This window comes from Pseudorca crassidens, chromosome 16 (assembly GCF_039906515.1).
Source record: "Pseudorca crassidens isolate mPseCra1 chromosome 16, mPseCra1.hap1, whole genome shotgun sequence".
NCBI lineage: Eukaryota > Metazoa > Chordata > Mammalia > Artiodactyla > Delphinidae > Pseudorca > Pseudorca crassidens.
Window position 1 is genome coordinate 36,600,763 of NC_090311.1, and position 20,546 is coordinate 36,621,308.

Genomic DNA, 20,546 nt, shown 5'->3' on the forward strand with positions numbered 1-20,546 from the left:
GCCGCGGAGCGGCTGGGCCCGTGAGCCATGGCCGCTGAGCCTGCGCGTCCAGAGCCTGTGCTCCGCAACGGGAGAGGCCACAGCAGTGAGAGGCCCGCGTACCGAAAAAAAAAAAAAATTGCATTACTCTGTTTTCTACAAATTATAGAGTTGTGAAATAACTCAAAGACAGTGAAATGCAGAGATAATCTGGATGAATAAACTAGATAGGACACCCACTAATCTTTTCTTATACTCATTTCAGAGTATTTCACAATTTTTCCTGAGAAGTACTTCTGTTGTTATTCCTCTTTTCCAAATAAGGAAACTGTAGCCAAAAGAGGTTAAGTAAATTTTCCAAGGTCTCATAACTAGTAAGTAGTGGAGTCATGTTTGAACACAAGTCCTTCTGAATCTGGCAAAAGTAATGCAGTTCATTAAATCATTTTTCCTCTTGGATTTATGATGCTTGAAAAGTTCAGTTCAAAGCAAGCAAGAATCAGAAAATGGAAGCCCACTGTTTCTTGCTTTCTTCTCTATAGATATTATAGACTGGTAGCCTGAATTCAGCAGAAGGAAATTTTTTTATACACAATGTTTAACTTTAAAAATTTTTTAAAGTGAGTTATGACCATGACCATTATCAGTTACCTATTGCTGAGCAACAAAATATAAAAAAAAAAAATAGTGGCTTAAAACACAATAATCTCAGTGTCTATTATCTCAGTGTCTTAGCTGGGTGGTTCTGTCTCATGGTCTCCTGTGAAGTTGCAGATGTAATGTTGGCTGGGGCTGTATCATCTGAAGGCTTGACTAGGGATGGATGATTCACTTTCAAGGTGGCTTACTCACATGATTGGCATGATGGTGCTGACTGTTGATGGGAGACCTCAGTTATACCCCATGTAGGCCTCTTCACAGACTGCTTGACTGTCCTCATTTCACAGTGGCTGACCTCCCCTAGTGTGAGTAATCCCAGAGAAAGCAAGACAGTCTTTCATATGTTTTATGACCTAACCTTGGAAGTAGGTCACATATCATCAATCCCGTCATATTTTATTGGTCACTCAGACCAGCCCTGACACAATGATATACGTTGTGTAAGTGACGACACAAGGACATACAGTCACTTGTGACTACACAAGTGACTACACGAGATCATTGGAGATCATCTCAGGGACTGTCTTATCACACGAACATTTAAACATCACAAGACTTCACATAGGAATCTGGATTTCTGGCTGCTCTAGAAAGATCAGATCTGGCAACCCTGCATTCCCGCATGACAGTAATTAGTTGGAGTTGAATGGCTACCACTCACTTAGAAAGAATATGCACTTCCTGAATTCATCCTGGTTCCCATTCAACTCACTTATGTAACCTACTCAGCTCCTGTGCAATATCATTGGCTTTTGACAAATGAAATGTGTGCAGAGTGATGCACCTCTCATAGACCTAACTCCTAAAACATCCATGTGATTGTCCACGCTCTCTGTCCTCTTCCAGCTGCTGGCTGGATATCCATACTCAGAGCACCTTTGCGAGTCATGCACTGAAGATGGTAGAGCCTCTGTTAGCCTCATCTCTGACTGCACGGTGCAGAGTTCCCTCTCTCCACACTCGCCCTCACCCCTAATCTGGACTGTGGAGTGAGAAATGAATTTGATTGCGTTTGCTGTCTTAAGGTACTGAGATTGAGATTTGGAAGTTCTTTTTATGCAACTAGCAATAATACTATAACAAAAGCCACAAATGGGACCTCGAAGTGGGGTACTCCTAAAAAAAAAACCCAAAACCTAAAATAAGTGGCACTGGCTTAGCGTGCCAGTTGTGGGAAGAAAGGAAACTGATCCCAGAGGCAGAAAAGCTGGCAATCCATGCTGTGCATGGCAAAACACTTGGCAAAAATTCTCTCTTGAGAGGAAGGCCATATGCTTACAGACTTCTGGCTCCAAGAGAAGCAGTTGGAAGGAATCAAACTGTTAGTGCATTTTGGCCACAAGTGACTGGCAAGTTTTGGTAGTTTGCAGCAAGAAATGAAAGAAAATAGGAAAATTACATAAATTGGGGGTCTTGAAGTAGACTACTTCTAGACCCCAAATAGTAGAAAATAAGAGTGAGAAAACTGTGAGCAACACAGGACTGCTCAGTCACCACCACCTCTTGGCACAAGCCACGTCACACGTGGCTTTCCCTTTCAACCTGATAGCATCAAGGTGGCTGCCAGTAAAAAGAGGGAGGCATGAGGATAAGGGAACAAAGACAGAAAGGATATTGAGAACTATGTCTAGGAAAGTGTTTGGGCTGTAGTTTGTGGCAGAGGAGCTGTCTAGAAGGAAATCAATGGGAAGCCTGTTAGGTTTCTGAGGAAATAGTATTTCCAAAGAAAACAGAAGTCTGGGACAAAGCCTAGTTAAGGCAGGAAACAACAACCAGCTTTGGACTCCCAGTTTTCCATGAGAAGGAAGCAGACTCCAAAATCTGCATAGTCCCGGAAATAATTTACCCTCTTGTCACCCACTTCAGATATTGCCACAGAGGATAATGAACAACGAAGAGAATTCCTGAAGAGTGGAACCAGGGGTCACAGAAAAATATGGACAAAACAATGCCTCTCGTAGAGGAGAAACAGAGTCCAGTCAAAGACATTTCCCAGTGCTTCCTGGTCAGGGAGATGTCACAGTGCCTGACCTACCGCTTTGAACCACTGTCGGCTTTCTGTCTTTCATTTCTTCCCTTTCCGTATGGGACACCGAAGTTCCTTGTCTCTGCTTACCAGTGTATATTTGGGGAGGAGAAAGGAGCAGGGGGCAGATGACTCCTCTTTTTACTTTACAAATTTCTCAAACAAAAAGAACCACATGTGAACCAGATAGAGCTGACTGAGCATCACCCAGGGCTTTGAGCTGGATTCAGCAGTGACTTCGGATAATGTTCTAGCGGGTTGGGTGGAGAGGAGTTTATTCTGTAAGTGGGAGGAAGGATGAAATGGAAAGTTATTGACCAAAAGGGAAAATAGTGGCGGAGACTGACCATGTGTTTTCCAAGGTCATTTCTTTTTCTTCCCAGGCATTAATTTAAACTATATTTCTCAGGCTCTCCTGCAATTGGGGTGGGTGGGTGGAGGGGCACGTGACTGAGTTCTGGCCAATGAGATGTGGACAAAGTTGATGTGTGCTGTTTCCAGTCTTGGTTCCTAAAACACCTCCACATTCCTCTCTGTTGTCACTCCTCTGCTAGCTGATGTCAACATCTAGGGCAACACGAGTTTCCTAATTAACTGCACAGAGCAGACACCCCCAGCTGACAACATTGAACTCTTTGTGAACAACAAATACACTTTTATCGTATTAAGTCGCTGAGATTTTGGATTTATTTATTACAGAACCTAGTATTAAGTATGCTGACTAATAAAATTTCCACTGTACTAATTTAACATGCTAAATGTTATTATGACCAATGGGCAGCTTAAGGTTTCCTCGGAGATTCCAGAACTTTTAAATACATTATTTCAGCTGTTGGATGACTGCAGACTAGCTGATATGACGAATAAATTTTAATTTTCTGGGGGTTGCATTGATGACACAAATATACCCATCCATAATGGAATAATGAATGTCATATCTAAACATGCCTGAAGGGTGGACCAGAAATGGATGCCAAGGGAAGTGGTTAAAACTATTTTCAGGGGCTTCCCTGGTGGCGCAGTGGTTGAGAGTCCGCCTACCGATGCAGGGGACGCGGGATCGTGCCCCGGTCCGGGAAGATCCCACATGCCGTGGAGCGGCTGGGCCCATGAGCCATGGCCACTGAGCCTGCGCGTCCGGAGCCTGTGCTCCGCAACGGGAGAGGCCACAGCAGTGAGAGGCCTGCGTACCGCAAAAAAAAAGAACAAAACTATTTTCAGGTATGGTCCTAGGCCCAATCCTAAGTCAATATCACAGATGGTCTATTGTAAAACATCCCTCAAAAGAGGGGGTTGGTACAGGAAAGAAGAGGCAGCGAAGCTAATCAGAGGACAGCGAGGCAGCACAGACTTTAGCAACAGCAAGAAGCCACCACCATCCTTAGGCTGGCAAGACGCAGCGAGAAGGTGGTATCATCAGATCCCAGGAGTTACGATCACCCAGCAGAAGAAAAAGTCAAGACAGGCATGTCCCATACCTGCTGGAGACTCAGAAGAGGGGCAGCAGCTTCGGGGAGATGCCTCCCAAGGCAGCAAGGGAAGGAGAAGACAACTCTGCCATTCTCACCAGCGCCTCCCATTGACTAAGCCAGCTGGAAGACAGCTGCCGCTGGACGCTGAGAGAGCCGGCCTTCAGGAGCCAGCAGCAGGGTAGAGGTACGGCAGGCAAAGGATCTGAGCATGTAAGCATAGGACCCACAGAACCTGGTAAGAGCAGGAAGAGATACAGAACATTCGATTCTCAATAAAATCAAAGCTCAAGTGTTAGAGCAACTTAAAAGAGCATTGCAATCAAAGGTGGGATATTTTTAAATTTCTTGCTTTTCAGAGGTCCTGTTCTAGTTGTGATTTGAGTCATCACTTTTTTTCATTTTTTATTTTAGGTCATGGAAGACCCAGCATGTGGGGGAACTTCTTTATTCTGTGTCCAAATATGAAATCTGTACAGGTGTAGCTTCTTTCTCCCTCAATTTTTGTAAGCAAATTTGATTAAGCATTTGAAAACTTCAGAGGTAAAAAATGGTGGAAGAAATTCTGCCTCTGCCAATTGGCAGCTCTGTGATATTGGACAATCCACACAACCAAACTATGCAGGTGTAAATTCCTCATATCTAAAATGGACACAGTAATATCTTCTTACTTATCTCACTGGCTTATTGAAATGATCATAGTTTTTGTTTGCTTTATTGAGAAAATGTATGTGAAGATATTGGTATATTGTTGAAACATTATATATATTAATACGCCTCCAAATCTGTCCCCCTCCAATTCCATCCTTTATTTAGGGGGTTGGCTTTACTGAGATATAATTTGAATACAAATACATCTAAGTGTACAATTTAATGAGTTTTGACCAATATATACAGTATGTAACCACTACCACGATCATGATATAGAATATATCCACTGCCCCCCAAAATTATCCCTCATCCCCCTGTGCATTTTTATACTTTGAAACTCAATATGAGGGAATTCCCTGGCAGTCCAGTGGTTAGGACTCCACGCTTTCACTGCCAAGGGCCAAGTTTCAATTCCTGGTTGGGGAACTAAGATTCTGCAAGCCGCGGGTCCAGCCAAAAAAAGAAAAATGTCAATAGGTACCAACACAAAAACTTGTGCATAAATGTTCACAGCAGCATTATTTGTAATAGCTCAAAAGTGGCTATTAAAACAATAAAAATACTATTATACTATTCTATAATATGAATATAGAATATACAACATGAATATACATTTTTGAAGCCAGCCACCACATAAGTCTGACTACCCTGAGACTGCCATGTTGTGAGGAAGCCCAAGCCACCCAGCAGACTTATCATGTGGAAAGAGAATGATGACCAGCCAGCCCAGGCTGCTCCATCCACCCCAACCTAGGCGCCAGACGTGGAAGGGAGGAAGTCATCCTGGACATTTCAGCTCCAGCAGACACGATGGGGAGAAAAACTGAGGAACTAAACTGCAATCAGAATTAAGGCCTCAGATATATGTCCCCAGTTGAATCATCCCAACCATCTAGTCATCATGAAATAGACAAGCTATTTTCCCTGAGCCCTGTCCTGATTCCAGATCCACAAAATCAGGAGCAGAATACATGCTATTTAATGCCAGTAAACAAACGAAACCTTTTTTTATCCACCATGGAATCTGAAACAGGTATTTGAATGAGAAACATTGGCTGAAAATAAGTGCCATCCCTACCCTAGCTGCTGAATTGGCTCCTGTGTAAAAATATAGTAGCTCGTTATTGGCATTGACTTTGATTCAAAGTCATGTGTGACCTCTGCAGAGCAGCAACAGGGATGGCATCTGAAAACTTACCCTGGCAGAATTTTCTTCAACTGCTTTAGCTCAGAGGACCAGGCGTGATCTGTGAAAGCTGGTGTTCCTCCAACTTGCAGAGGGTGCTCCAGACACTCTGCAGCTAGATACGACAATGCTACCTCAGCTTACCTGGTTTGGTGGGGGAGGCTCTGGCTTTTATGGGTACCCAGTCTGGGTTCAAATGCCACTCCACCGCCTAAACCAGTGTATGATTCTGGACAACTTAATGAATTTGGGGACACTGAATTTTCTCTTTGAAATGACGGTAATAACACCTAACTTTGTAGGTATGTTATTAGGGTTAAGTGAGCCTTACTTAACTGGCATTTAAGAATAATGATAGCTTATATTTACTGAGCATCTCACAAATAACTTTAAATCCCTCATCACCATCCTCAAGAGGTCTCTCAACACTGCCTGGCAGTTTCAGAAGTAAGGGGAATTTGCACTATTTTATACCCTTCCTCTCTCCTCACACCTTCCCCAGACCCTCTTTCCCTCACTTTAAGCTGATGACTTCACATCATATTCCACCAATAAAAGAGAGGGAAACTATGTCATCTTTTAGTCACCAAATCTAGACTTCTCCCTGCATCTGCATCTACTTTTCCATTGCTCTTTCAACCAAGGAGGAAGTGCCCCTCCTCCCATTAAAGACCAGTCCTTCATTTGTGTTCTAAATCCCATCGCCTTTTACTCTCACCAATGGATCATTCTATGGGCATTCAGATAGGCTCCAGTATCTCTTTGTCTTTGAAAACTTGACACCTAAAGTCCCTCCAGTTACTGCCTTGTTTCTCTGCTCCCTTTATGGCAGATTCTCAAGAAAGTTTCTATACACATTGTCTCTCCTTCGCCACCTATTTACTCCTCAGCTCACTCAGATTTGGATTCCAGCTCCACCACTCTTCTGAGATTGCTCCTGTCAGGGTCACCAATGACCTTCTTATTATCAACAGCAGTGTCTCCTTTATTGTTATCTTCTTATTTCACTTCTCAGCAGCATGAGGCCCACTTGGACTACGAAATATTCCCTGCTCTTAATTTCTGGGATACCTTATGGTGAACCAAACCAGATTTTCACCTGGTTTTCCTTCTCCTTTGTGAGAGTCTCCATCCTCAGTCTTTTTTCCTTTCTCAGCTCCGGGTGTCAATGTTAGTATTTCTCAAGTTTCGATCCTGGGTCCTGTTTTCTTCTGAACCTACACTGTTTCCCTAGGTGATCTCATCCATCACAAGCTTTAAATGCAATATTATGCTGATGGCTTCCAAATGTATATCTATAGTTCAGGCCTCTCTTACCATCCCCATACTCACATCCCTACTGCCTAATTGACATTCCTACTAGGATATCCAACTGGCATATGAAGTTTACCTCGTCCAATTCTACTTTACTGCTAAACCCAGAAAACTAGGAGCCACCCTTGACTTTTCCCCTTCCCTAATTTCATAAATTTATTTAATAATTTCTGTTGATTTTACTTCCAAAATAAGTCTCAAAACTGCCCACTTCTATCCATCTCTACTGCCAGACTGCCATCATCTTTCATCTGGACGGCTGCCTCCAGGCTTTCCCACTTGCCCCTGCCCTTGTCCTTTCCTATGTAGCGGCCAGAGTTATCTTTCTAAACATAAATAAATCAGTTATTGTCACGTGTCTGCCTCAGAACTGTCACGGGTTTCCCATTATGCTTAGAATAATCCAAAGTGCTTACCGGAGACTACCGTGCCTCAAGCCTTCAAGCCCTTGTCTACACCTTCAACCTCATCTTACCCTACTCTTCTTCTCCCTCATCATGCTGTAGTCACACAGGCCTTCTGTGAGCTCCAAATGCTTCACTGTCCCAGGGTCTTCTGACTGTGATGCCCTCTGCTTTGCTCTTCACCTAGATTGCTGCTTTTCATATTTTGGATCTTAACAGTATGATCTAAGAACGGTCTTGCCCGCAAATCCAAGAGGGGTTTAAACACGTGGAGGTTTGTTTATCTCTTATAACAAAATTTCCAGAAGTAGGCATTCTAGGGCCGGCACAACAGCTCCATGAGCTTATAGGGACTCAGCCTCTTTCTGTCTTTCAGCTCTACCATCCTTCATGTATTGTCCTTCTCATGTCTGACCTCATACTTGCTGCCTCATGGTCACAGATGGCTGGTACACCTTAAGGCCTTAACTCTATCTTCAAGGCAAAATAAGAGGAGAGTAAAGGAGCAAAGCCCACTTCTGATTTAACTTTTTATTACGCAGAATTCCAAACATAACAGAGAATGATATGAAGACACTCCCCATCCATGGATCCATTATGCAACTACAATAATTATCAATCTGTGGCCAGTCATATTTCATCTATACCCTCTGCACACACTCTCCCTCTCCCCTTATTATTTTGAAGCAAATCCCAGACACTGTATCATTTTCCCCAAATATTTCACTATGTATCTCTAAAAGATAAAACTCTTCCTTTTTAAAGAAAACCACAATACCATTATCACACAAAAATTAGCAGTTCATGAATATCATCAAATATCCAGTGTTCAAATTTCCAAGTGTCCCATAAAAGTCATACTTTTTATAGTTTAAAGTATCCAAATAAGACTACTACTTGCAATTGATATATCCTTGAAGTCCCTTTTGATCTGTAGGATCCCCTTTCTTTTGTTTTCTCTCAATTTATTTTTTGAAGAAACCAGGTCATTTGCCTTGTACAGTTTCCTACAATCTGGATTTTCCTAATTGCATCCGGATGGTGTCCTCTGTCTTCTATATCTTATAAGTTCATAGTTGGAACTACAGGTTTGATTAGATTCAGGTTTTTTGTTATGTTCTGCTATCTGAAAGCATCTAATGTCTGATTGTTTCTCTTTGTGATAATAGCAGCTTTTGATGATGACTGCCTAGCTCCATTAATTATGTTATAAAATGGTGATGTTTTAATTATATCATTCCTTCTTCATTTATTAGCTGGAATACTTCTATAAAGAGAAACTTCCTGCCTTTATTATTAGGTTACTCAATGGGTACAGAAAATAAAGGAAAGATAAAATGCTTGATTCTTTTCCTTAGTTTACCAGTTTTCAAAATAATGACTTGATTCACTAGTGTCCTCCAATGATAACCAGTCAGCCTTTTTAAAAAAGTTGTCTTTATGAACTTTTGGATTTAAACATATTTGATGAGTTTCAATACATTGCAGTTATTATCCTTATTAATGCTCAAATTGTCTCATCTTTGCCCTTTGGGAGTGTTCTCAAATTGGTTCACCAGCTCCTTTGCTATGAAAAAAACCCAGATCTTTCCTGAAACATCCTTTGGCTCATTTCCACTTCGTTCCCGCTGGCCAGAGTTGTGTCACGTGGCTACGCTGAGCTGGAAGGTAGTGGTAGTGTGGGTCATTCACCATCTCTTGAAAGAGGTTTCCTCTCATGCCTCATCTAAAGAATGCACCCCCTATTATTCTGTAAGGCTCTATCTATCTTGTTTACTTCCTTTATACTACTAACTGTAAACTGTAGTGATTTTATTTGTTCACCTGTTAAATGGGTCTGATTGCCTTACTGGTTGTAAGCTTCATGATATTTTCCCTAGCACAATACCTGTAGGCGCTCACAGAAGATACTCTATAAGTATTTGTTGAATAAATAAGTAAATGAGGTAGATACCACTGTTATCCCCACTGTATACATTGCTGCTCAATACGGTAGCTAGTGGCCACATGTTACTATTTAAATTTAAATAGTACAGCTACTACGGAAAACAATATGGAGGTTCTCCAAAAACTTAAAAAACAGAACTACCATATGATCCAACAATCCCGCTTCTGGGATTATATATAGAGGAATTGATCTCAGGATCTTGAAGAGATATCTGCACCCCCATGTCAATTACAACATTCTTCACTGTAGCCAAGATATTGAAGCAACCTAGATGTCCATCAATGGATGAATGGATAAAAAAAAGATGTGGTATGTACATGTAATGGAATATTATTCAGGTTTTATAAAAGAGGAAATCCTGACATTTGCAACATATGGATGAACCTAGAGGACATTATGCAAAGTGAAATAAACCAGACACAGAAGGACAAATACTACATGATACCACTTACATGAGGAATCTAAAATACTCAAACTCATAGAAGCAGAGAGTAGAACCGTGATTGCCAGGGGCTGGAGGGAGAGGAAAATGGGGACGTATTAGTCAAAGGGTACAAAGTTTCAGTTATGCAAGCTAAGTCTTTGAGATCTACTGTACAACGTAATGCCTATACTTAATAATAGCATGTCCTTACAAATTTGCTAAGATGGTAGATCTCATGTTAAGTGTTCTTATCATCATCATCATCATAATGTAATAGTAGGGAAAGAGGGCAAAAGGAAACTTTTGGAAGTGATGGATAAGTTTATGCCAAAACTTGTGGTGAAAAATTGTGGTGATGGTTTCACAGGTATATAATTATCTCTAAACTCATCAAGTGGTATACATTAAATATATACAGTTTTTTTATATGTCAGTCATAGCTCAATAAAGTGGTTTTTAAAATAAGTTAATTTTTTTAAATCGTAAATTAATTAAAACAAAAATACAATCATGGATTTGGAGAGACAGAATACAGGACACGAATTTTGTAGGTTTCCATTCAGCCTGAGACAGTCAGTCCTGGACCCGGCGGTAGGAGCAGTGACTCCCTGATTTCTTTCTTTTTTTTTTTTTTTGTGGTACGCAGGCCTCTCGCTGTTGTGGCCTCTCCCATTGCGGAGCACAGGCTCTGGACGCGCAGGCTTAGCGGCCACGGCCCACAGGCCCCGCCGCTCCGTGGCATGTGGGATCTTCCCAGACCAGGGCACGAACCCGTGTCCCCCGCATCGGCAGGCGGACTCTCAACCACTGGCCACCAGGGAAGCCCTCCCTGATTTCTTGGTTTACTGTTGTACAAGAAGTAGCAGTTCCCTTACAGAAGTTCCCTTAGGAAGCTGATCCTGTGGTGGGATTCTGGGCTTCATTACTGGGAGCCCAGCCTAGAGGCTGTTCCTTCAAACTTTCCAGCGATTTTTACTTACCCAATTCCCTGCACTAATTCATTTTATGAGGAAATGAGTTAAAGTGGCTTTTATCACTTGCAGCTGAAGAAACTTCAGTATTCATAGGAGACTTCGCCCAGACAACAGGGAAGCTATAAGACAAATTTGAATGCCCTGAATGCTGGGACCCTAATCAAAGCCTGTCCCTTCCACTGATATCATTCTCAAAGGAATGTGCATACCCCCTCTTCACCAGCATCCCCCCAAATATTGGAACTTTGGTGTTGAAGAGATGAATACATATACACACACACACATACACACAGAGATGTAGATATGGATATGGATATAGATACAGATACAGGTACACATTTTTTTTTCCTCTTCCATATGCTGGAATGCTCTTCCAAATCTCTCTACGTGATACTTCGCACCTCAGTCTCTCAACCTTCAGGAACCAGTATCAATGTGGATTCCTCAACTACCCCCATGTAAACTGGTTCCTTTCTTCCAATAATTCTCTTTCACATCATTTTATTTGATTTTTATGTTACTTAACACAGTCTGTATTTATTTATTTAATTGTTTATTTTCTGACTTCCCCTGCCCACCTCCCCAGAGGAAGGTGTGCTCCATGGTGGGAGGGACTTTTTACCTTGCTCATCACTGTAACTGGGAACAGTGGATTACACATGGTAGCATCATTAAAAAATATTAGTTGAATAAGTATATAAAATAGAGAATGGTAATAGCTAGGACTTTTTTTTTTTTTTTTTGCGGCATGCGGGCCTCTCACTGTTGTGGCCTCTCCCGCTGCGGAGCACAGGCTCTGGACGTGCAGCCTCAGCGGCCATGGCCCACGGGCCCAGCCGCTCCGCGGCATGTGGGTTCTTCCCGGAACAGGGCACGAACCCGTGTCCCCTGCATCGGCAGGCGGACTCCCAACCACTGGGCCACCAGGGAAGCCCTCTAGGACATTTTTTTAAAAAAGGGAAACAAAGACCCAATGCAGCCAAAACTTAATTAATTAATTAATTTTAAAAAATGGGACGGACTTCCCTGGTGGTGCAGTGGTTAAGAATCCGCCTGCCAATGCAGGGGATACAGGTTCGAACCCTGGTCCAGGAAGATCCCACATGCTGCGGAGCAGCTAAGCACATGCGCCACAACTACTGAGCCCACGTGCCGCAACTGCTGAGCCTGCGTGCCTAGAACCTGCGCTCCGCAACAAAGAGAAGCCACCGCAATGAGAAGCATGCACACTGCAATGAAGAGTAGCCCCCGCTCGCCACAACTAGAGAAAGCCCGCGTGCAGCAAACGAAGACCCAACGCAGCCAGAAATAAATAAATAAATAAAATTAAAAAATAATTTAAAAAATAAAAAGGGAAAAAAGGCTCTTTTGGAGACAAAAGTTTAAGATACTAGACTGCAAAAACATTTCAGTGAGAAATAAAGGGACCCAGTAATTGTTGTGAAGAGCAATGCTGTGTGGGCAGTGGAATACTGTATCAGGTGTTCGCAACCATGGCGTAAAGTCTGCAGGTGACCGGAGATACGCCACCTTTTGGGAGGCACTGTGGCTGAGTTATGAAACGTGCAGGTTCTAGGGCCACCCAGACCTGACTTCAAATGTCTGTTATACATTTCCTCCTGTGTGAAAGTGGGCAAGTTAGCCTCCCTAAGCTCTAGTTCTCTCCTTCAAAATATGAGGATAATAACAGTACCCAACTCAAGTGACTACTGTGTTAATTAAAAAAGATGACACTTAATAGTGTGCTTAGTACAGTGTATGGCATGTAAGAACTCAATAAATGTTAGATAAGAAGACTACTATCATTTTGCTAAACCCAGCTCCATTCCTAAACTTATGCCCAGTACTTGGGGTCGCTCTGATTATAGCTTATCAAATTTCTAGGCAGCCACACTCCACCTCCCTTCACCAAATCATAATTGGTAGCTGCTCAAAAAATATTAGTGACTGACAGGAAGTTGGTTCATGTGAGGTGGGCTACAGTCCTGTACACACGGTTATTACTGGTAGTAGCAGCTGCTAATGATATATTTTTCCACCTCTGTTGACCAGAAACAAAACAAAAAAAACAAACCAACAACAAAAAACTAAAATAGGCAACAATAGTATCGAGTAGAAAATGCTCCATCAACCCATATAGAAAAACAGTAAAGAGAATGGGATTGGCCTGAACCCTCTCCAATGGTTTGTTCCATCCAGTGAATAGTCTTCCTTACTTTTGATTTGCCGTATTGAGAGGGACAGGGTCAATTCATCCTGTCAGTCAGCAAGTGCCTACCATATTTATGGTAAGAATACCTCCTCCACTTCCACCCCCACCTTAGTTAACTTCTATTCGATATTCAGAATTTAGCTTAAATATCATTTCAGCTACTAAAGTTTAAGACTAGGCCAGGTGCCCCTGGCGTGTGCCCTCATGGCACCAGGAGTCTTACCTATTTTTTTTTTTTTTTTTGCGGTACGCGGGCCTCTCACTGTTGTGGCCTCTCCCGCTGCGGAGCACAGGCTCCGGACGCGCAGGCTCAGCGGCCATGGCTCACGGGCCCATCCGCTCCGCGGCACGTGGGATCTTCCCGGACCGGGGCACGAACCCGCGACCCCTGCATCGGCAGGCAGACTCTCAACCACTGCGCCACCAGGGAAGCCCCAAGTCTTACCTTTTTTTTGCACTTCGCGGAATGCACTTATTTTGCTCTTGTGGTGATTATGTGCTTAAGGCTTGTCTTTTCTGTAATCTAGATAAGGACAGGGACTTGGTTTTTGCTTAAGAGTGTACCCCTGGTACTTAGCTTGGTGCCTGCTGTGTAGTAGCTGCTCAATTCTGAAGAAAGGAAAAGAGGGAGGCTCTGATGCAGGGGTCATGAGAATCTCCCCGCAGCACGTTACTCACCAGAGCAGCGTGCGTTTGCTTTTGGTGGCCTCTGACTGCCTGCAGCAGCGCTCCTCCCCGGGGTCCTGAAGAAAGCAGCATGAGAAGCAGGGTCATTGAGAGTAGCACTGTCCTCGAAAATAGTGTCTTGTGTGAGGTGCCCCATGCGAATCTCTAAGAAAGGTACCAACACCGATAGCAAAAAGGCAAGAAAGCAAAAAAGAAGTCATTTTGGGTCGATATAATTCTGGCCGTTAAAGTTCTAGTAATTCTTTTTAAACTATATCTTGAAGAGTACCCTTTCTCTGAGCTCATAGTGTCATCTGTGTGCCTATTAAGGGGTAGAAACTTGGGCAAATTTGGCTTTATTTCCATTTTAGCAAGGAACTAGAATTTCTACAGTGATGTGTAATGATGGCATGGTGGACAGGTTTTATCTGTGTCTTCAAAAAATAACAGTAAATTACAAGTCTTATTTAGAGTAATAGAAAACTAGTGCTGATGTCCCTTTTTTTTATGGGAGGGAGGGAGGGAGAGGGAGAGAGGAAGGAAGGAAGGAAGGAAGGGAGGAAGGAAGGAAGGGGGAGGGGAGGGGAGGAAGGTTTGAGTTAGACTGAGATAGGCAAATATTGATATGGCTCACATATCAATGTAAGTTTAAGTACAAGAATGTCATGATCAGATCTATATTTTTAAAGGCTCACCCTTCTTAAAGTATAAAACCCAGAGAGAATATAGGTAGAAGATTTTGCTCCTTTTCTGCGTATTTTATCTTGCATGCTGAAACCACCACATTCCCAGTTGCCCAAACTAGAAACACAGAAATTATCCTAGCCTTACCTCTCCCTCACCCTGCAATTCGCCACTAAATCCTATAGATTCTTTAAATAATTTTTAAATCCACCTGATGATCTCATTCTGAATGGTGTGTCCTTCACTCAGTCCCTTCTCACCTCTTTCCTGGTTGTTTCCAGTAGTCTTCTATCTAGGCTTTCCAGCTAGGAACTTCCTCCCCTATTTTATTCTCCAGACTGCTGCCAGAGGTCCTCCCAGGATGCAAATCTAGTAGTTTTTCCACAACCTAAAACTCTTTAATGGTTTCTCATGGCCTTCAGGAGAAAGTCCAAATTGTTTCCTATGGTGCAGAAAGCCATCTGAGATTTGGACCCCATCTAACCTTTTTGTCCATCACTTACCTCCTCCCTTCGTAGGTTGTGTTTCAGCCTTGTTGAACTCCTGGCAGGTTCCCAAACATGCCAGATGGTTTCAAAACACCTGCAGAGTCTCCACTCCCTCAGTTCTGAATGGAATTCCTTCCACCTTCCATGATGAAATCCCATTATTGTTCAAAATTCAGTTTACGGGTCATTTCCTCTCTGAAGCATGTCTTAACGTCCATCTCAGCACCATCTTCCTCCTCTGTCTTCCTATTCCATCATTTCTCACTCTCTGGAGTCCTCTGGAATTCCCTTCCATGGCATTGGTGACATACTTTGTTTCATTCATTGTTGCTCCAAGGAAGGACCATCTGCATTTTTTTTTTTAATCCTGTTTTGAAAAAAGTTACTGTTTTGTTTATTTAATTTAAAAAATATTTATCATCATCATCACCATCATCACCATGCAGACTCCTGTGCTCCAAACCTACTGAAGGTCTATGAACCTCGGCCCAAAACTGGCTCTTAAAAATTCTCCTAGGTTACTGGTCATGTCTTGCTTGTTGATCAGGTGCTGGCTACACAGGGTGTTCATCTGTGCAAAATTCACTGAGCTTTACCCTTAGGGTATGTGTACATTTCTGTATGTCTGTTATTTTCAACAGAAAGTTTAAAAGGAAAAAGCTCCCTAGGTTATTCTTATGATGGAGAACATTGACTTTCCTCTCCCTCTCTCTCTGAATTGTAAGCCCCTAGAGGACAACGAAGACATTTATTTTGGCTTTGTACTCCCTGCATTTGTTTTACTGCCTACAGTATAGTACATGCTTAATAAATGATTAGTAAATAAAAAAATGAACAGAGGGAGAGAGTGCCTTGTGGCACTCTCCTCCCTCCCTCTCTCTCTTCCAAATATTATCTGTTCAACTCCCCTGCTGGAGCACATGATAGCTCACGCCTCAAAATTTCACCTCTGAAACCGCCCCCCCCACCCCCATACACCTGTGAGATGCCTCCTGGCTTCCTCTCTACCACATGCAGGGTGTAACTGATCCAGGGCACCAGCCTGACGATGATGAAAGAAAGGAAGCAGGTGGAGGACTTTCTGTCCCCAAACCAGTACTTCTGCCCTACCTGGGTCTGAGCCACCTGGCTCAGGCTTTCCTCACCATGCCTGGGAACCAAGCTGGAGAGAATATGTCCTTGGAGATACTGCATTGCTAAATCTTCTATTTGCATTTCTGATGTAAAGTGCTTCCTAAACTACTCAGCTTAAATTATGTAGGAATTTGAAAACTTTATGTTTGAATATTTAGGTGTAACAATGGAGGTTTTAGTTGTTGTTCTGTTTTTTTTAGCAAATTTACAGTAGAAAGAGAGACACCCTGGGTGAAATATTACCAAAGTCATTTATTCAGTCACAAATGATTACCAAGAGCTTCCTAGGGATACAATGATGAATGAGAGTCATCTGCCTTAATGGAGATTACAGTGTAGTGGAGGGAGACAATCAAATAATATCTAACTTTTTCATAGCACCTATGATGTGCTGGACACTTTACATATATATTCATTTCATCACTGTAACAACTCAGTGATGTTCTATGATTACCCCCATTGTAGCATTGCAGACTGATAGAGTCATGAAGGTCAAGTGTAGGAGGAGAGAGCCCTAATCTTGTCCTAAGGGTCAGGGAAGATTTCTTTAAATATAAGCAGTTGAAGCAGAGATCTGAGGATTGAGTTGGAATCTAGTAGACAAAGAGGTCTGGGAACAGGCAACGGAAACAGCAGATGCAAAGGGATATTCGTGTGTTTGAGGACCTGAAAGTCTTCTCTGTAGAGGGACCATCAGGAGATCAAGACGAGGCAGGGGAGGTAGACAGGGGCCAGATCACCTAGGTTTTTTCTCCATGTCTTCAAAAGTATAATAAGGTCAGGGAAGCAAAGATAGGAGAATTAAGGTTTATTCTTAGCTTTGTTCTTACTAACCTCAGCCATCCCTCTGTGGCTCCGTTTCCTTAGCTGAAAAAATGTGTGAATGGACCAAAGCTCTGATTCTAGGTCAGGCTCTGCTGGAAGGAATTCCGATCAAGGTGCGAGCCCTGGCTGCTGCTGAACGCACCGAGGCCTCTGACTCCTCTGTAGATTAAGGAAATACAGATGATGGAGAACATCACACACAATAAGTTACACAGTAAATATGGCTGTGAGTATGGTTTGTTCCCCTTGTTGGAAGTGAAGGGTGATCTGCTAATAATAACGGTGTAATAAGGATAACCACCTCTTGTGGGCGTTTAACTGTGTGCCAGGACTGTACCAGGTACTTTCAGACAGATTTCTCATGACAACTCCTAGTTAGATTCAAAAGCTGAGGCCTCACGGGATTACACAGCTTTAGGAAGGTCCTCACCACCCAAATTTGTCCTGCCTACTGAACGTCTCCAGTCCTGTCCCCTGTCGCCAGGTGTGTTAACTTGAGCAATGACTTTCTCTTGGTTTGATCAGGGGCTGAGTTGGAATTTGAACCCAGCTCTGACTCCGGAGCCTATGGGGTTGTCTACCCTGCGATGCTGCCTTCCCTTCTTAAAACACAGGCAACTCCTTACTCTATAAATAGAGTGACATTGTCTATTAAACGTCCTTTCTGGGTGAGGAAAGTGCTTTTTATAGCTTGGGACTGCTTCTGTTTACTTGGTCTCTTCCAGCACCGGTTAATCCCGCCTACATCTGTGACCTTCACTGTCCTTACACTGAATTCCTAGGTTTCCTCCCTGCAAAAGACAACTCCACGAGGCCACAAGGAGTCTGTGTGCCAGCAAAGAAATTACACGCTTCTCCCTCTCCAAATCCGCCTATCTTTCTATAAATAATCGTTCTCCTTCCCTTCAGGCCTGTGAGTAGTTTGGTCACTTCACTAAACACACACACACACTCACAAAGGTTTCGGGGAGGACAGTACGACGTGAATGACCTTGCAAAGGTATCTAGCTCACTGGGGACAGGATTAGCAAACCCAAACCTCTACAGATATTTGTCTTCCCCGCACGTTCCTCCCGAAGCTTCTCGCTCCTCTCGCGCCGGCCTAGCCCAGTCCCCTCTCGGCTCGCTCCGCCATACGAAGCCCAACCCGCCCATCTCTCCTTTGCAAAGCCAGAGAACTTCAGTCCCCATGTTGAAGCTCGGCGGTGGCGCCGGCGGTGGCGGCGGCGGTGGCGGGCAGGACTGGGCATGCTCAGTAGCGGAGACAGGTCTGGGAGGCGAGGAAGCCGCGTTTGAAGTCGCGCGGCTGGGGGATCCGGGGAAGGCGGGCTGCCGGGGCCCCGGCCGGGGGTGCGCTGGTATCCCCGATTCCGCGCCGGGAGTGGGCATGCTCCAGGCCGGCGCCGGGGGGCCGGCGCGCGGGGGGCAGGGCGTGGAGGAGGTTGGAGCGCCGGCGGGAGGAGGGGAGGAGCGCCCGGCTCGCCATCCCTCGGCGCCGGCTCTGCGGCTGTTGAATCGGAAGCCGCAAGGAGGATCCGGGGAAATAAAGACGCCCGAGAATGACCTCCAGCGAGGCCGCCTGAGCCGGGCCCCGCGCGCCGCCCCACCAGCCCCTGGCATGGGCGACCACGGCGGGCAGCCGGAGCGCTCGGCCTCGCATGCCCCGGGGACTCCCGCCGGCGCTGCAGCCGTGAACGGAGTGCTGCACAACGGCTTCCACCCGCCGCCCATCCAGCCGCCGCGCCTCTGCAGCCGGAGCCTCCCGGGCGGCGGCGACGCGGCGCCCCCGCGCCTCCCGCTCCAGCCAGAGCTCCAGCCACAGCCGCCGCCCCCTCAGCACGACTCCCCGGCCAAGAAATGCCGGCTGCGGAGGAGGATGGACTCGGGGAGGAAGAACAGGCCGCGTAAGTCCCTCCGGGAGGGGAGCGCGGGCGCCAGGCAGGCGCAGCGCGGGGTCCGGCACCCGGGAGCGGCGGGCCAGGCACCGAAGCGCGCGTCGTGCACACCAGCGCCCACCGTCGGCGGACCGCTCTGAGGGGGCGCAAGCACTACAGATCGTTGCCTAAGCCTGACCGTTGCTTGCTTCCATCTGTAGAATAGGCGATTGGACTCGGAGTCTGAGCTGCTCCTCAGGTCACGGCTCAATGGAAGGCAAATGCACTGGCCACCTTACTAATTTGTCGGTGGGGAAATGCACGTGTGTCAACATTTGGTGGGGTCCGGGAGTAGGGGTAGAGCAGCGGTGGGTGGAGAGCCTGAGTTGCCCTCGTTCTTCTCGCCCCTTTCCCTTATGAGAGCTTGTCTTTCTGGGTTGGCGCTCAGGGCAGTCAGCTTGCCCTTTGAATCGCAGAGAAGCCGCCAGCTCCATGGGCCTATTCGCAAGCTCGAGGTCTGGAGGCGTGGAGTTTGACAGCCCCGGAAAATCACAGCCTATTAAACGCTGTTTCCTCGCAGCCAATGAGAGGACCTGTTGGGAGGGACACACCCACTGATACCATGTGGGCCGGAACTATGTGGACCAATGAAGATTGGAGGTGAATTTTTTCGCGGAGTGGGGAGGTGGAGTTGAGGTTTCTAATAGTACTGTACAGTGCAGAATGCTGAAATGCGTTATTTCACAATCTAAAGCTTGTATATATGTTAGTTTGTGAAGAGTCCCTTCCCCGCTGGAAATTCTGAGATGCAAATTGTAGCTCGAATTTACAACAGGATTTTCTTATCTGAGCTGAACTTAATTCAATTTGTTACCTCTTTCTGGGTCTCCTTAATGAAGCTTATAAATGGCAGAAAGCAAAGTAAGTAGAATGCATGCTAATAAGTGATTGCATTCAAACATGCACGTTTTGCATACAGGTTATTCTGTTTCACATAGGGAAATTGCTAGATATGCTTTGGATTCGTCTGTAAAAGCTTGATATTTGGCAAACAGCTTCACTTTTTTCTGTTTCTGTTTATCAACTTAGACTCTTAGCTTTTCTGCATTCAGGTAAAGTCTCTGAGACTTTGGAAAGCATTTTAACTCGACTGTGGGACGCGGTAACTCTGATACTTGTATTTTGTAGGTCTGAAATGTTTCGGTTGAAAGTTAACGTCTTGTCGGGAACTTTGAACCCATACAACAGATTGGCTACAGTTATAATAAGGAAGGCATCTTAACACCTAAATTTCTGTTTACTTTTGTTTTTGAGTCTTGTTAGAAAATGACTTTCTTTATGGATTTAGCATTGATTCCTAATGATTTATTAACTTGTTTTACTTATTTTGAAGCCAGATTTTAGTTATTTCTCTGATTTACATTAACAAACTGTATGAGAATTCACAATGTAAATAGCTAAAATATAACGAAAGAGAACTGCTTTGAGTATATAGTATTGCTAGCTTAAATGGTCTGTGTTTAACTGAGCGTATAATACCTCTTGAAGTAATTTTTGAGGAATTGAAAATACACTCTCTTAACAATAGCATGAAGGCAGAGAAAAAATAACCTTGAGCCTTAACTTTT

The 20,546-nt window shown here is 44.3% G+C and overlaps 1 protein-coding gene across 12 annotated transcripts in view; it reads left to right on the plus strand.

The window, feature by feature from the left end:
• Positions 1 to 20,546, plus strand: part of PANK1 (pantothenate kinase 1) — a 111,569-nt gene that overhangs the window by 24,542 nt on the left and 66,481 nt on the right. For 2 of the 12 annotated variants that reach the window (XM_067710049.1, XM_067710058.1), the window contains exon 1: positions 19,605 to 19,839. The exons of 7 other annotated variants lie outside the window; for them this stretch is intronic. In XM_067710049.1, coding sequence (XP_067566150.1) covers positions 19,725 to 19,839 — 115 coding nt within the window. In that variant the 5' untranslated portion in view covers positions 19,605 to 19,724. Of the gene's footprint in view, positions 1 to 18,072; positions 18,949 to 19,027; positions 19,579 to 19,604; positions 19,840 to 20,546 lie in introns of those variants that run through there. 3 more of the 12 variants (XM_067710048.1, XM_067710047.1, XM_067710050.1) reach the window with 3 other exon arrangements.